Source organism: Tiliqua scincoides, chromosome 8, assembly GCF_035046505.1.
Source record: "Tiliqua scincoides isolate rTilSci1 chromosome 8, rTilSci1.hap2, whole genome shotgun sequence".
Lineage (NCBI taxonomy): Eukaryota > Metazoa > Chordata > Lepidosauria > Squamata > Scincidae > Tiliqua > Tiliqua scincoides.
This window is the reverse complement of record NC_089828.1, coordinates 43,919,548-43,937,550: the sequence shown is the minus strand read 5'-3', so window position 1 is coordinate 43,937,550 and position 18,003 is coordinate 43,919,548. Positions and strand designations below refer to the sequence as shown.

At 47.6% G+C, this 18,003-nt stretch overlaps 1 protein-coding gene across 1 annotated transcript; it reads right to left on the bottom strand.

Moving 5' to 3' along the window:
- Positions 1 to 640: 640 nt before the first annotated feature.
- LOC136659245 (kelch-like protein 23) lies at positions 641 to 8,754 on the bottom strand. Its single transcript, XM_066636374.1, has 3 exons — positions 7,778 to 8,754; positions 5,876 to 6,287; positions 641 to 5,371 (listed from the first exon to the last, which is right to left on the bottom strand). The coding sequence occupies exons 1-3, from the start codon at positions 8,694 to 8,696 to the stop codon at positions 5,059 to 5,061; spliced, it is 1,644 nt and encodes a 547-aa protein (XP_066492471.1). The 5' UTR covers positions 8,697 to 8,754; the 3' UTR covers positions 641 to 5,058.
- Positions 8,755 to 18,003: the final 9,249 nt, after the last annotated feature.

Below are 18,003 nucleotides of genomic sequence, written 5' to 3'. Positions count from 1 at the left end.
CCTTGGATGACCGATGTGGGGCATGGCCCCAGACCCTATATAACTCCCTTCGTCTGCAAGCTCTTTCTCTCTTCCTCAAGACCACTGACCAGACAAGATCGACACTCCCAGCAGGGCTCTGCTGGTGACGTCATCTTGACCACATGGCACGAAGGACGAGGCAGCCTCAGGGCCTTGTTATCTTTCAAGTTAGTGTACCTCTGATTCTCAAATCAGATGCTGTAACCTTACTTCCAATGAATGGTCAGTAAATGAATCTACTTTGCAACTTCAACCAGCCAATGTTGTTTGTGTTTCTTGATTAGCAGTCAGCCGGGTGTGGGAGGCTCCCTGGGGTTGATTCCCAGCAAGAGGGGGGGTCTGCTGCTGAAGCTACTCTGCTTCCCCCCTAAAGGAGGAAACCAGTTTTAAGAGATTCCTCCAACAAGCAGCCCCTCCCCTTCAAAGCCATTCCAGGTGGTGGGTGCAAAATGGAGGCGAACAGGAATGTTCCTGGGCATGGATGGATGAACAAATGCCAGCCAGCCCTGACTCCCCTGAGCACTTCTGCATTTGAAACATGCTTGCTGCCATTCTCATCCCACTCCAGGTGGCTGACCAGAAAAAGACCACACAACATACAATGAAAGGAGGCGTCTAGTTGTTTTTAAGAACATCAGTGTTGCTGGGTGACTTCTGCCAGAAATACAGCAAGGACTGCTGATCAAGACAATATCTCAGTGGTTTTCAACCTTTTTCATCTTGTGGCACACTGACAATTCAATAAAATAGTCAAGACACACCATCAGTTTTCAGACAATTGACAAGTCACACTGAACTGTTAGTGTGGAGCTCACATACCCATTGGCCCTATTAATAAATGGCTACCCTCCCCCCCAAATCCTGCAGCACACCTATGAACCACTTGTGGCACACCAATGTGCTGTGGCAGAGTGTTTGAAAATGGCTGCAGTGTCTGGAGAACATTTGTTGTTAAGAGAGGGTCCTCTTCTGAATGGCTGTCCTCTAGGATACCTCCACCCAGGGGGGCACATGGTTTAGAAACTCAAAAGTGAATTGGGCAAGGCAGTTGTTCTTCAGTCTCTTTCAGCAGGTTCAAGTAAGTGGAGTGGAGTTCCATGGGCCTTGAATCTTAAATTTCTTTCAGTTGGGCAAGACAATCAAAGACAAGTTGCTTTCAGTCCTGCAGTGTTTGTAGACATGCTTCTCCAGCTAGAAGTGGAAATGTTCACATATGAAGGGTATTGCCACTGGACAGGGCCAGGTCGAGCATAGGCCTGCACTTCTACAAACTTTGTTTTGATTGAGCAAGGCCAATCAAAGTCTTTCAGTGAGGTATGCTTCATGTGTGAATTGGCCAATATCAGCAGGAGTTTCAATTGTACTGTACAGCACATGACTTTGGGTGAGACCTTTGTGTGCTTAGCTCCTTAAGCTGACCTTCAGAGTTTTCCCTGATACATCCAGCTTTTTTCCTCCATGAGGCCAGGTGGAGCAATTTATATCGATATATGCCCAGAGCTGGATTTAGGCATCAACTTAAACAAATGAAAACAGTGGTTCTCACACATTTAGCACCAAGACCCACTTTTTAGAATGAGAATCTGTCAGGACCCACCAGAAGTGATGTCATGACCAGAAGTGATGTCATCAAGCAGAAACATTTTTAACAATCCTAGGCTGCAATCCTACCCACACTTACCCAGGAGTAAGTCCCATTGACTATCACTGTTAAAAGAATATACATAGTAGCTTGTTCAAAGTACAGGTCTGTCACATTTTCCCAAATGCACTCACATACCATGGTAGCATCAAGTCTAATAAAAATAAAATATTGAAATGAATGGGGACCCACCTAGTGGGTCCCAACCCTGTAGTGAAATCATGGAAGATATCACCGAGGAGATAGGGTGTGGTGTCCACAGTGCCCCTTGCTCTAAGTAAATGCAGGGTTAAAGCCCAGGTGGTAGCTGGAGGTGTGCTGCACAGCTGCAGCCACTAGAGGCTAAACTGAACCTAGAAGAATATAAACAGCACCTGTCCGAACTAGGAGGGGTGGGTTGTAGAAGGAGTGCAGGCTGGAGACTGACTTTGGCTTGGTAACTCTGACTGATTGGACTGACTTACCTGGTATCTGACCTTGGACTGTGACTTAGCCTATTGACTCTGGACTTTGGCCTGGATACTCTGGCCAGTTTGACTGACTTACCCGGAATCTGTAGACTGTGACTTGGTTCTGACTTTTGCTTGCTGCACTTGTGAGTTTAACAAGGGAAACTAATTAGCCTTAAGTGGGCATGAGGCCTAGTGAGGAGGAGCTCTGGCAAGACAGACCCACAGTTTGAGAAACACTGAACTAAAGCTAAAACTAAACACTGAGAATTTGTAGGGGCCTAAAAAAAATTTCACAATTTTAAAATTTTATGTGTGCTGGATACACACACATGCACAGTGTGGATCTTATTAAAATGACTTGTGTAGCAAAATTTTGGTGTAATTGTTGAACAAGGGGCCTTCAAGTGTTCTATAGCTTAGCAAGTCTAAATCCAGCACTGTGCATGCCCCTTGAAGGTAAAACCAGCAGAAGCAGTACTGAGACTCTCTCCCATCTTCAGAGGTGAGGTGAGAGTAAGGAGAGAGGCATTTTTGTGAGCAGGTTCTGTTCTGGCACAACCCCCAGGATATTTCAGTTCATGCCTTCTTGGGGGAAAAAAAGGAAGAAGCCTGAAGGTAGAGGGATGGAAGGAGGGAGAGGGACTAAAAGTGCCTTCGGTTGTTGTAGTCTTTCCTGCTGGCCTTGTGGCTGTCAAATCTAACATCTGTGAGAGCAATAAGCCCAGGCTGTCTCTTGACTGTCAGCAATGAGCATGCTTGGAAATGACTTCCAATGAGTCTGCACATTGATCTTCTCTAGTTCTTTTACCTTCCCCCCCATCCTGCCTCCCTCACAGGTCCCAGGAATAAACCCTTCCCTGCTCACTGGCAGAAATGCCTCTTGGGTGACTTCAAACCATTTTTCACAAGGGTCCCTTTGTTTGGGGGAGGGGTGTCCCATGCAGGGACTTTTTTTCTGCCTGAGAGGCCTGCAGTGATCAGTTGTTTGAAATACTAGCCATGCTTACTCAGAAGTCAGTCTCACTTTGTTCAGTTGCACTTAATCCAAAGTCAGTGCACATACACAAGGTCCAGTAGGGGAGTCCTAATTCGAAACTCAGTCTCTTCCAGCCCAATCCTCTCCCCCACCAATCCACAGTGCATAGCATCATCAATGGAGTGCACACTGCATATTATGGTGTGTGTGTGTGTGTGTGTGTGTGTGTGTGTGTAGCAGCCAACCAAAGGTAAGTAAACCCTTTATACTTACTTCCTGGTAGGCTGACTTTTGGTCTCCTTAGACCCACACCAGCCATTGTGATGGCATGTCTGAGAAGATGAAAGGGGCATGTCAGGCTGCAAAAAATGGGATAGCATCTTGTTGTGCCCTGCTGCCTCCAGGATCCATCCCCTCCAGCCCCTGAACTGCACTGCTGCCCTCCTCTTCTTCACCCCAAACCTCACCCAAACCACCCATAGCCTGCCCTCACTGCCACCTTACTTGCTCTGGTGTGGGCTGGGTCCATTGGTGGTGGGCATGTAGGGCTGCCAGCTGTTTGCACTGCTGGATCCAGCTCAGCAGCAGTGCACCATTTATGGTGGTGCTGCAGCATTTGTGACAGTAGAAAGGGAGGTCTGCCATTGTAAAGAACCTATAGGATTGTGCCATTGGCCACTATACTACACCAGCTCAAAATTGGGTTATGCCAACTGAAGCCAGTGCTAGCTGATTGGCAGGGGGCACCCACCTCTGCCCCCCCCATCACCTCCATTGCTTCTCCTCTCTCTCCTTGGATTGGCACATCACCAGGGAAGGGGAGCAGCATTTGGTGCACAGCTTCAGGTGCCAGAAGCTCTGGGGTCAGCCCTGCACCAACTCTCTACACAATCTACTGAGGCCTGCAGAAAAGAACACTGCAGAGGCTCAGCAGAAGGCATTTCTAGCCAAGCTTGTAGGTAGTAGATATACATATGCATTAGCCCTTAGACTCCTCCAAGCTAGCTGAATAAGAATGCATTCAGTGAATGCATTGAAAGGTGGATTCAAGCCAGCATGCTATACAATTTTTCAAAAAAAGAGTTTGCAAATCCTTTTGAGAACTATGCCGGGAATCCCTTGAGCTTAATGAGGAGCTACCTCTCCTGTGTCCTAAAGAACTTCAAACCAAACACCAGGAGTCTGGATAACAGCACCAGGCTGCACCACAAGGCTGAAATAGGCTCCTGTGTCCGTCTTACCCTTCCCCCTCCCAACAAGATGGCTAGAACTGAACAACACTCCTCAGAGCTGTCATAACAACAGACTCTGTCACTGCCACAATCCCTGCACTAGATGGATAATGATGATGAATTGCACAGACATCAGCAGAGTCATTTTGCAAATGTTTTCAAACAAACAAAAAGCCCCATACTTTTCAGGGTAAACACCAAATCCCAATTAGATAGGCTCCTATCTCTGCTGCCACTTTTGGATTCAAGGTAGACATGCTGCTGACCAATTACAGGCACACTCAAATCCTTGCTTTCTCCATTATTTTTTAGGGATCTCTCTCTGGTCTGATCCAGCCGCAGTTCCAATTGGGACCATAGCACAGAGATGGGGTATTTGGTATAATGGCACTTCTGAGGCTAGATAACAATTGCAGGGAGGGATGGACAGACTGTCAGCAGGAAAACTGTGGGGTAGAGCTGTAGGGAGGTGCTTTCACAGAAGTATCATCACTGAAATAATGTTGTCCCATGCATAGTGAGAAAGTCTCTTCTCTCTCTCTCTCTTGAACTTGGCTTCCAGAGTTCCAAATGGAGGAGCTCAAAGACCAGTTCCCTCTTTTAGCATGATGGGGAAGCAGGAGAAGGAAGCAAAACCATTTTTTTGGGGTTGAATGGAGCAACTGAACAATCTTTAACCAGTCTGGTTTAGAACCTGTGCGCTTTTGAGGAGGGATCGGCATGCACGAGTGGCCATCAGGCCCAAGTGTCAAATCTCCGTATAGAGACTGTTGCATGAATGGGGAGGGGGCAGGGAAGCTTGTTGTCCACCTCCTGGCAGGTGTCCAAATACGGGTCCAAGAGCACCATGTTGGGGATGGCCACATTCCCTTGCCTCTGCCCCAGGAGGTAAATCTTTCCATTTGCTGTGCTGCAACCCTTGAAGAACTTCCGGGCCAAACACTCCGCATCCACCGGAGTCCACTCGCCTGTGTCCATGTCAAAGCGAAAGCCGCCCCCTCCGATGGTATAGATGGCACCGTTCAGTGCTGTGACGCACAAGTCGTACCTGAAGATGGGAAGAGGAGAGCGTCATTCACAAGGGAAAAAAGGTTTCTCCACGTCTCTGGAAGAATAACTGTCATCATTGGCCCCATCAGTACTGAACTTGGATGATCCAAGACTTTTCAACTGGAACTGGGGACTCCTTATGTATATAGAAGTATGTTAGTTTGGAAATGAAAAGGAAAAGGACTGTTTCATACTCCCCCATGTGGCCCAATAGGGACTTGCAAGCTTTCAGAATCTATGAAATACAGGTGGTGTCAATCAAAAAAGGAAAAAGGCGGGGTTTGGCCTGCTTTAAAGAAACAATGACTTCTATAAATGTAGTGTCAAATAATTGCAATAGACCAGCACAAAAAAGACAAATATTCATTATGTCCAATCACAGGCTGGTTGGAGCCCAAACCAGAAGCAGCACATCTTATAGTGGCTGGAGATATGCTGGGACGTTTTGCCAAGGGCCCCCCTTGTTCCAGAATTCCAGGGGGGAAGCTGTGACGAGCCTCACCTCGGAAGTGGTGAGAAAGAAATGACATCCCACATGTCCGTCTCTACATTCAGCCTTTGTACTGCCCGGCACACATCTCCATTCTCATCCAGGCCGCAGACGACATAGATCCGCGTCCCCACACTAACTGCTCCGGCTCGTTCCACAGGGTGCACCAGGGGACTTGTGCTCTCCCACGTGGAATCCGTGGGCAGCAGGCGCTCGACGTCCGGGATGATACCCTCTTCGGTGCTTCCCCCCATCACGTACAGGTGGAAGCCCACACCTACGGCACAGTGGCTGTTCCTTGCCTTCTTCATGGATGGCCCTTCCAGCCAGCTGTCATCCCAGCTGTTGTAGATCAACACCCAGTCCACACTGGCCCAGAAAAACTCCTCCCGGAAGTAGCCACCTGTCACAAAGAGGAAGTTCCCTGGGGACAGAAGAACACACAAAGGGAGTGTCTTTGTGTCACAGTATTTTATTTATTGATGTATTTATTTTCCACATTTTTATACCACCCTTCCTCTATGGAGCTCAGGGTGGTGTACATGGTTCCTCCCCTTATCCTCACAAGAACCCTGTGAGTTAGGTGAGGCTGAGAGAGAGTGAGCTGCCCAAAGTTGCCCAGGAAGCTTCATGGCTGAGCGGGGATTTGAACCTGCATCTTCTTGGATGTGAACCAGGTCTAAGCCCAGTTCCCAAACCACTATCCCATCCTGTTAGGATAATCAGAACTTCACTAAAAGGAATGTCTCCTTGATAAGAAAAGAGAGATGGGGTTATACAAGGGGTGTCCAAAGTTTTTGGCAGGAGGGCCACATAATCTCTCTGACACTGTGTCGGGGGGGGGGCAGGGTGAAAAAGAATTAATTTACATTTTAAATTTGAATAAATTTACATAAGTTTATATAAATGAATATATTATATAAACTTATATGAATGAATGAAGGTCTTGCAATAGCTCAAGGCCTATAAAAGGCCTTGCACAAAGCAAGGCCAGCCTTTCCTTTGCTGTGAAACAGCAAGCAGTGGAGGGAACCCTCATCCCACAGCTCATGCGAGAGTTCAAACAGTTGCCCACACACTGAGAGCAGTTGTGTCGGACCAGTGCAGGCTCCAACAAATCTCTGGAGGGCAAGAGGCTCATTGGAGACTGGGGGTTCCCTGAGGGCCGCATTGAGAGGCCTTGAGGGCCGCAAGTGGCCCCAAGGCCGGGGTTTGGGCACCCCTGGGTTATACCTTTGTTTTTGGTCATGGAAGTGATAGAGGAGGTGCCTCCTCCCTTGGTTAGTTTGCTCTCTGACATGGTTCTTAGATATCCACCATGTAGCTGCATAGAAGGCAGCTCAGACCCCTGTGCTTCCCACCCCCCATTTTTTTGGGGGGGAAACCCTGGTCATGCAAAGCCCAGAATCCCCCTGAGTTCCACTCTCCCACCATTTACCAGTGGCAGTGTTGCTGCAGCTGGTTCCTATAACCAGCCATGGTGCAACTTTGACCTCTGCTGCCCCAGGGACAGATGGCAGTAGAAGCTGCAGCCACTGCTGCTCTAGTGGTAGCAGTGGAAGAGACAGTGGCTGGCTGCAGTGGCAACATTGCTTACAGACTCCACTCTCCCCAATTCCCTTCCTTTTTCAATGGAAACACTCCATCTGCTGCCACCTCCCCCTCCTTGGCCAGCTAGATTAGCTTTGCCACCCCTGCAGGTCCTTGCCCTGTCCGCTCTTCCTGCATACTGAGCTTCTCCACCTGAGACCCTGGAACTGCTGCCAGCCAAAGCAGCAAATACTGGTCCGACTTGGAAGAAGACAGCTTCCTTTGAGCATGGGACACATGTTCGCTTGTCAACTGGCAACCAGGATGGTTCCCTCCAGCCAGCCTCCCTCTCCCACCCACTTCTATCAAGCCAAAAGAAGTTACCTACTGCAGCCACAGCATACTGGGTGAGGTTCTTGCGCTGCAAGGGAGCGCAGGGTTGCCACATGCCAGTCTTGGGATGGAACTGGAAGAGCTCTTGCTTTTCCTGGTCATGCTTCCCAGCCAATACATAGAGGGTCTCGTAGCGCCGGCTGGAGCAGGGCAACTGCGCCACATTCCTCCAGCTGGCAGGTGGGCAGCTGTCTAGCTTCCTCACCAGCTGTGCCGAGACGTCTTCCCCACGGCGCTTGCTGCGTTTCACAAGGAGATCCAGGAAGGAAAGACTCAGGAAAGGGACTCGGACGAGGCCCACCAGCTCCAGGAAGTCCTTCTCCCTGCCCGCCAGGTCTGTGGCTACCCACCGCATCACTGTGTCAAAAACCTCGTCCTCACGGGCCACAAAGAGGTCATCACTCTGCAGCAGCCCAAACAAGGTTTCCTTGGAGAGCTCCTCAAATTCCTCCTGAGCTGCCACCTCAGTCCAGTGAGTGAGGGCCACGCAGAGAGCGGCTGCGTGGAGCTCCATGCAGGCAAACTGCTGGGCATAGGCCATCAGACTGAGGCAGTTGGAGACATGTAGCTCCCTTTCTAGAAATTTCTCACACCGCCTCTTGGCACTTTCAAACTGGAGGAAGTCTGCTGCCTCCAGAAGGCTGGTGATGTTGTGCTGTGTGATGTGGAGAGTGTCCGTACGGGTGAAGTCCAGAAGGGCTTGGAACGGTTCCACCTCAACCCCCCTGATCTGGATATGTCGCTCGGTGCGTTCCCTGGTGCCCCCGAAGAACATGGCCTCAAAGTACCGGCTGTGGCATGCCAGTGCCCACCTGTTAACAGGAAAAGGCTTCCCTCCGACCTCTAGGATGGTGTCGCCTTCAGAATCTGCACAGAATCCTGTTGCCTCTGACTTCTCTGCACTGGCCATGTTAGCCAGGCATAAACAGGCTGAGCTCAGCTTAAACGCCCCCTGCTCGATGCTTTTGGCTCTCACCAAGGCCTCAACATCATGACTGGCAGCCTGGGACTGATATAGAAGAATTATCTGAGCCTAAAAATAGAGCCTCTCTTCTGCCCTCGTTGTCCCCTGCCTGATTTCCCACATGCAGCTGCCAGAGTCACAACCCACCGGCTGTCCAGCTTGCAGCAGCTTCAATACCAAAAAAATAGCACTTATAAACTTACTTGCTTTTGTATTAAAGAAAAAACTTGCTGGTGTGTATAAAATGGCCTATACTGCTTGACAGAATTCCCAGAATGCTTTACTGTTAGAACTCAGGATAGGTACACTTCAGTGATGTGCAGGCAGGGCAGGCAGGGCCTCACCTAACCCAGCAAGTGCTCCGTTCATTAAAAGCAACACACTCACAAACAGAGAGGGAACAAGGAGAGATGCCAATCAGTTCAGTTACTGTGGTGGCTTGCAAGGGACAAAACTGGCAGGGATTCCTGTGCAATTAAAGCCGTCAGGGAAAGCTACCTCCATTTGCCCAATAATGAAAAAGACAACGCTTGTGTCATCAGTCTCTGAGGAGGCAGCAGGAAGAGTTGCCTCCAGCAGATCAAGCTGTAATTGTGAGTGTCTTCCACTTTAAAAAAAAAAAAAAGCAAGGCAGCTGTCTTCTAATCAGCAGCAACCTCTGGGGAGGCAGAGGGAAGAGTTACTTTTGTAAAAAAAAAAAAAAAAGCAGGGAGCCTGCACAAATGACCACTCAGCACTAGGAGAGGCAGCCTATCAATTGCTTCAGGAGGTCTGTGCTGAGTTTTCCCTGCCTCCAAATGGTGAAGGAGTGATGAGGTGTTTTTTTTTGGGGGGGGGGGGAGAAGGAGTTTCGTGTTTCAGAGACTCAAGTCAAGGAGGGGAGGGGGGAAAGACCTCCTCCCCAAGCCTGGACCTCACTGCACCTCACTGGCACACTTCTGTTTTGCTTGATTCTCCCCCTGGGCATGTGATACAACAGGAAGATACCAGAGCTAGGTGCAGATTACAGGGTATCACTAAGTCCACAAGCAAAAGGTCTATTTTTTGTTTTCCATTGCCTTTTGTCATGGCCAAGCGTGGAAGAACTTAGTGATATCTCCGCTGACACCAGCCCAAATGGCTCCCTTGGCAGAGCCCTTTAAGGTCTTTCCTAAGATGAACTTTTAATGAAAAAATATACTATAAAAAAAGGGAAACAGGAAAATAAAACACTAAACTCCCAATTGCCACAACTAGATTGGCAGAATAAAATTGCCTTGACAAAGCAAAATACAATTGAAACATATAAACATCAAGTGGGTGTACAATACAACTCTTCATATTCAAACTATCAATACAATACAACCCCAAAAACATTTATAAAATGCTTTGTAAAAGACAAAATTCCCAAATTAAGACTCTATGATTCTCTAACTGGTGAGTTCTTTCATGCCCTAACTCATCACCAGGCCTCTCTTTCTGATTCCTCTGCTCCCACTCTCCAGAACAGCAAAACAAAAAAATTCTACCTTCCTGAGTGTTTATCTTCCAGCTGAAACCTGCCCTACTTCCTAACTGGATAATGCCAATTCCCTAACTTCTTCATTTAAAGTCAAATCTCCCTCTTAACTTTTCCACAAAAGAAACACACAAAAACTCCCAAAACAAAAAAGAGGAAGGAATGAAGCTTGGAGTCTCCAGAGATTGAGTTCCCCTTGCCTCTGGAGGGTCTTCTGAGCCCAGCAGAGGCTGTGCCCTCCTAATGCCTTTTAAAGGCATCAAAACATCAATTTTTGGCCAAAAACCAGAAGATGCATTTTACAGCTTCTAAACATAACAAGCCCAGCACAGGCTGTGGGCAGACGCGTGTGGCCTCTCCTGAACTCAGAAGACCCTCTAGAGGGGAGGGGAGCTCCCCTCGCCTCCAGAGGGTGGAGGATGTTTCCTCGTATCTGCGGTTTCACTTAACTGTGGAGGGTTCCGGAACAGAACCCCTACAGATACAAGAGCACACCTATACTAACATTTTATGGAACTTCTGCATGTTGCGGCTCTCTCACCTCCTGTGTGGGGTTCGGAGGAGAATTAGAAGTCCATCCTAAGAGCTGATCTCTTTCTTAAAATAAAGCTCTTTTATTTTGAAGTGTGGTTGTTTTTCTTCACTGAACAAAGAAAGGTGTTATCTTTGAGGAACTTGGACACTTATGGTTTTGTAAGCCAACCATATTGGTTCAGGGGGTTAAATGGAATTGAGGTTGGCAAGAAGTTGTGTGGTTTGAGTCTTGACAGGTCTTAAATTATCCCTGACCCTCTGGGCTCAACCGTGACATGATGGTGAGTAGTGGTCACCTTCAACTGTGACATGGTAGGCCACAGTGATCACCTTTAACTGTCAGTTCTACTGGTGAACAGTGGTGGTGGCCTCAGCTGTGATACAGTGTGGGCTTCTAGCTGTGGTAACTGTGACATGGTGAATAGTGACTGGGACATGGTGGATAGGTTGCCTCTAATTGTGACTTGTTGGGTGGTGGCAAGTGACATGTAAACAGTGGTGTTTGGTGGCCTGACATTAGAGTGACATTTTTTACTTGAGATACAGATTCCTTGGTCAATTTGCACTGGTTATAATGCATTCTACAGCACTTTTGGAGAGTGAGGAATGCAATGGAAGATTAGACAAGATAAGGGAGCTGCTAAAGAAGTTCCAGAAGTGGTGCAGCTTCCTGTCGATGACTGGGAGTTGTTGCAGAATTTTCCTATACCCAAAACTGAGCACTTGAACTTTTGTTTGTCCCGGAAGTAAGAGGGAGGAGTAACAATGACAGCAGTGGATAGTTCAATGCTTACTACTAATCTTAGTGACCCAGATAGTTTGTGAGGGTCAGAGGAAGAATTAGAAGTTCTGAGGCAGATGTTGGAAGTTCAGGTGCAAATGCTAGCCCAGTGCCAAAAATTTGCTGAAGTAATTTCCAAGAAAAACAAGTAACTAGAGAATAATTGACACAGGCAAGAGAGAAGGGATGCCGCGGGTGCGTTTGCCCAACTTTGGCAGGTGCGCCAACTGTGACCATATTTGAACTGATCAGGTTTGCCCATGATGGTCCGTGCCTTAGTGCCGTAAAGACTGTCATGAGCTGTATGTGGGGCTACCGTTAAGGACTGTTTGGAAGCCCAGGTGATCACAGGGGCTAGACAGTAATGCTTCAGCAGCTACACTGGCCACGCCTTTGGTACCAATCCCAGTTCAGTTTCCCTCTATTCAGTTTCCCCTTGCAAAAGAACCATGTAGACACAGCCCTCTCCATTCATATATCTTCTGTCCTTATTCTAACTAATCTCCACTTCTCTCCCTCTCAAGATCCCCCGTTTCAACTGTTGGAATGAGTTGAGGAGCAAGTTCAAGAGCAGAAGCTCAGCAACATGAAGAACCCCTGGAGCCCTCTGACTCCAGCTCTTAAAGGCTGAGACATGACCATTTAAGGTAAGTAGTCCTCTGCTGTCCTTCAAACTTTAAGTCTTCCATCAAGTCCTACCCTCGCTTCCCCACCTCTCTTTGGTGGATAAGTCAACCAGTAAGCTAGTGGTGGACCTGGAGGGGGGGGCAGGAGGGCAAACGCACTGAGTACTGAGTCTGCGCTGCGTTCCACGCCCCTGAGAAAGCATTCTCAGGCTTCCAATGCAGTTTTGAACAGTTTTTGGCACAGTTTCCTAGAAGTACTGTTTAAGACCCTGGGGAAGCCTCAGAATACTTTCCCAGCTGCATGGGGGGGGGGGTGTGGTGCAAGAGGGCAGCATCACAGACCTTTATCCCAGGGTACCTCGAGGGCAGGTTCATTACTGCAATCAGCATGTGCATCTTTGATGCATTACCAGAGAACAATACTAGGAACATAGAATTATCTCTTAATATGGAAAACAAGTTCCAGGAACGGCCATTATGAAAGTTGTTCTTAATGCAACATGAGCTTTCTAATCACACACTCCATTGCAAAGAACTGTAGTCAGACCTCAGTCTTTGAGGCTGCCTCAGGATATCTTTGAGCTATAAAATAATGTTAGCTGCTTGAGTGGATGACAGTTAGGAATACTGAGGCCTGAATCATAGTTAAGTGGGGTGGTCATGACCATAGACACACCTGCTGCCTTGCCTATCTTAGAATCGAGCAAATTTCAGGGTCCTTTTTAAAAGAAGTAAGTTTCTAGCCTTCATGACTTCCAGAATATATCTTGGGGGGGAAAAACTTGCAGTCAGGCAAGCAGCAACAGTGACCTCTCTTCTTTGCATATCTCTCAAAAGACAGCCCTTCTCTGTAATTTCCATAGTTTTCCCTGGGGATTTCTTGGCTCATTATAGATGTATATATTTTAATAATATAATATTAAGTGCTTTCTTACCCACCCTAAGCTCTTGAGACACAGTAGAAGAAAACAAAAATGACTGTTTATTCTGTACATTAAATATAGATTTAATAGACACACACACACACACACCATACTGCCAATCAATTCAAGGCAGGTTGCAACTGCAAATTCATTCATTCACTGCAGCCAACACACTGAATACAAAACAAAAGGAAAGAGGTTTGGGGAGAGATAGCATCAGGTCTTCCATAATATGACATAATTGTTCTAATGTCCAGATGGAATGTTCACTAGGATGACCGTTGAGAGGGGGAGGAGCCAAATGACCATTGGTGGAGTGGGTCTTGCTGCCTTCCTGGAGGCAGCCAGGTAGGAATGGCTGCTGATGAAGATCATTCTGGAGGGAAAGGAGCAAAAATGCCTTTAGTTTCAGCCAGTGGAGTGGGCCTCACAGTGCCACTTGTTCCTCGGATGGGTCCAATGTTCATAGCTTTTGAACGACTGGACAGGACTAAGGCTTCCAAGGCTTCTGAATGAACTTAGCCATGGTGGGATAAGAAGAGGGGTCTTCATCAGGAAGCAGGAGGTAGGTAAAAAGGGACAGTTCTCACAATGGAGAGAAGGAAGTGGTGGGGATCCCCAAGGATCTGTGTGCTGATCAGTGGTGTCACTATGGGGGTGCAGACTGCACTGGGTGACACAGTGGGGTGGCACCAAAGGAGGGGAGCTGGAAATTTCCTGGCTGGACCAACCAGGAGGTGGCTGGACCAACCTGGTTGGACCAACCAACTTCTTTCTTGGAAAGGTTCATGTACAGGAGACAAGCAAGAGAACGCATACAGCATGTCTATGGGACCACTGTCCTTATGATTACATTGACTCATCTGGTTCAATTCAAGAAAATTATTATAGAAGATAATTCATTCCCATTTGATCAGGAATCAGTTCAACACATATTTGAACAGACACTTTCAGCATCATAGGGCACAAACCTAACCAGCAGTTATGCCGGTATAGGAGCCCCTGGAGGGTCGCAATTGTGCCGCAAAGCACGTGGGAGGAAGCTGCATCGGCGCATCCAGAGGCCTCTGCAGCGGCTTTAAGGCATGGTGACTTTTGACCCCAGGCTGTAACCCACATGTACAGACACATAAGATAGTAAAAAGCTGCTTGGTGTTAAGAAAGAATCATTTTTGCAAGTCTGATTAAAAGTCTGACAAAAACCTCAAAGTTTGTTTACTTTGGGATGTAGCTCAAGAGACAACTGGTGCAAGGCAGCTGCTAGAGAGATGAGCAAGCTTTGGCAAATGTTATTCACTGATTGTATTCACTAGCTTTGTAATTTTGCAACCTTTATGCTTTTAGAGCAAAAGCATACATAGGTAATATGGAAACCAAGTGATCCCTTGATGCCAAACTATACCCAAGGTTTAAGGGTCACAATAGTTATGTAGAATTAAGCCATAGAAATCAAATTGCTTGATTTTAGTAAAACTTTTTAACCTCTTAATAAATGAAGCCTCAGTTTTGCAGACAGTCTTACAGTGTAACTGTTACGGAATGCAGAAGAGATAAGATAGGCGGCTGGAACAAGGCCACCCTAATGAGGGATGAGTATGCGTCTGAAGTTCTGCCAAAGATGAAGTCATGTTGGTCTTCACACCTGTCTTAAAGTATTTTGTGCTCTCTGTTAATGATGTTATTCTAAACCTTATCAAAACAATCTGTATAATTGGCCTAATTTATGTGAATTTATTACTCAACACTGGGTAAATGGTATTATAGCACACCCTGCTGGTTTTTGGAAACTTTGTAATTTAATATGTTTTAATGCTTATGTACCTATCAGGTATATTTATTGCAAATGGTACCTGATCTGTATCTTATTAGGTGTTAGCCCCATCTCTGATGTAAAATTTCAGCCAATGGGAAGTCTAGATTTTGACACAAAGGACCAGAAATTGTATAAAAGTTGAAATCTCTACTGAGATAGGGTCCATGCTTTGAGACAAGAGTCTCATGGGCCAATTGCATGTAATTTGAATAAAGAGCCTGCAGACTATCACTCCTGATACTGAGTCTTGCTTTCTTCAACCTTGCAACAGCTTCCTCCCTGCCGCTTGTGCCAGTGCACCTGCGCCGACACAAGCGGCAAAGGTAGGTGTGGGGGGGCGGGGAGGAGGCGGGAGGGGGCACTTCTGGGAGGGGGAGGGTGGGCAATGGGCAGCCCTGGGGGTGGGCACGCTGGGAGCTGGGGACCTGGCAGTTATGCCGGATCCCAACCCCCATCCCCAGGGAGAATGGAGCAGCTTTGAGCCACTCCGCTCTCCTTGGACTTGCGCCACCTCCAGAGGTGGCGCAGGTCTGAAGAGACCCATTGGGACGTGCAGCCCTTACCCAGGGGTAAGGGGAAGATCTTCCCCTTGCTCCTGGCTGAGCCGCTGCAGGCAACAAACCTGCGTTGAATGCAGCACAAGCCTCCTGGCTTGCCTGCTCCAGCGCAGGTTGGATTGTGCCCATAATCTTCTGTGGTTCTCACACATTTAGCACCAGGACCCACTTTTTAGAATGAGAATTTGTCAGGACCCATGAAATTAAGAAGGACTTTATAAGATGGGAAAGATTGAAGTTGTCTTTGATGGGAAGAATTTATGTAATTAAGATGAATGTCCTTCTGAAAATGTTGTTTTTATTTCAGACAATACTGGTTATATTATCTGACGCTCCATTTAAGCAATGGCAGAGAGATCTTTCAAAATATATATGGCAAGGGAAAAAGCCAAGAGTCAAATTTAAGATTTTGCAAGATGAGGAGGAGAGAGGAGGATTAACTTGGCCAGACTTGAAGATTTATTATGCAGCATGTGTCTTTATTTGGATAAAAGAATGGTTGTTGTTATGAAATAAGATATTGTTGGCTGTAGAAGGTTGAGACAATGAGACAAGGTTTGGATGGCATGTATTTTTATGGTATGATAAACTAAAAGCAGGAATTTAAAAATCACTATGTTAGATATGCTTTGTTGGGAGTATGGAATACATATAAAAATAGATTTTATACAAAAATACCATTATGGATCTCTCCACAGGAAGCTTTTTTTGGTTGTCATATAGGTTCTACAGAAACTTGGTTGTCATATAGAAATTTAATAATTTTTACACAAACTGAATATAGAATGAAGGCAAGGGAGGAGCTTTTAGCGGAGGGATTAAGAGCCCAATCCTGAGCTCGGCGCCACGGCTTCATGCCGTCACGCACTGTCGCAAACGTGTCTTAAGGCACGTCTGCGACACTTACCGCCGGGCTACCACCTGTGCTAGCCCAGTGCGGGCGCCCAGCCTCCGCTGCTTGGCAGTCTCACGGACCGCCGAGCTGTAGTATGGTAAGCAGGGGTGGGAAGGGGAGCGGGAAGGAGGCATTCCGGGGAGGGTGGTGGCTGGCGGAGGGTAGAGAGAGGGTGGGGGGAGGCATGATGGAGAGGCAGGGGGTGGGGAGAGGGCAGGCAGGAGGTGTGCCGGGGGGAGGGAGCAGGGAGGCAGGAGATGTGTCCGGTACCCTACACGAACAGCTTTACCTAAAGGTCAGCAGTAAAGTGAGTAGCCCCATTGCGGGGCTGCTTCCCTTACTCAGGAGAAGGGTACAAAAGTCCCCTACTCCCGAGGTAAAGCCTGCGGTAGCCCAAGGTGTGCAGGATCCGGCGGCAGCTGTTCTTGGTGCCGCTGAGGCTGGATGTCCGAGGCAGTTCAGGATTGGGCTGTTAGTTGTCAGTTGTTTCAACTTTTGGAATATACAGCTTTTGGAGATATTCAGAGCGCAATCCTGTGCTCGACAGCATGGCTTCGTGCCACTGAGCACTGTCGCAAATGTGCCATAAGGCACATTTGTGAGCCTCTCTGCTGGGTTCCTGCCCGTGCTAGCCCATCACCGGGCTAGCACGGGGCGGTCGCCTAGCCTCCATGGCTCGGCAGTCCATGGGACTGTAAGCGGGGGTGGGGACGGGGGCAGGCAGGAGGCGTTCTGGGGGGGGAGGCCGGCAGGGGATGGAGAGAGGGTGGGAGGAGGCATGACGTGGAGGCATGACATTGGGAGTGGGGGCGGGCTGGAGGCGTGCCAGGGGAGGGAGGGAGGCGGGTTCATGGAGCTCTGCTCCGCAGGATCCAAGGCGCTCGTGGAGGACTCAGCGCCCTACACGAGTGCCTTTACTCTACTGCCAACCTTTTGGTTGGCAGTAAAGTGAGTAGCCCCATTGTGGGGTTGCTTACCTTACCTGGGGGAAGGGAATGAAAGTCCCCTTCTCTGGAGGCGCCTCCTGCGGTAGCCCGGGGCACGTAGGATCCTGCGGAAGCTGTTCTTGGTGCGGCCGAGCCTGGGCGCCCAGGTTAGCTCAGGATTGGGCTGTCAGTGTGGATAAGAAAATGTATGGTTTTGAAGATAGTATGTCTCTATTGGAGAATCAATTATGTCTGGTAGAAGAACAAGCCATTACCAACATGTATAAGTTGTTAAAATATGAGACAGAAGAGGAACATGTTAAGGATACAATGGGCAAGAAATGTTGGTCATGAGATATCCATGGAGCAATGGGAGAGTTTGGGGATTAAAAGATTGAAATTTACTTTGAATGTAAACCTTAAAGAGAACTTTTATAAGATGATGTATAGATAGTATTTGACTCCAGGTAGATTGGCAAAAATGTATGAAAATGTACCGAACAGATGTTGGAAGTGTAAAAGACAAGAAGAATGTGGTGGACCTGTACAAAAGTGAAAAAATATTGGACTTTGATACATCAGCAAATGCAGTTGATTTTTAAGGTAAATTTACAAATGAAACCAGAAGCCTTTTTGTTGGGAATACCGGATGACTTGATTCAGAAAGGCTACAAAACTATGTTTTTATATGTGACAACTG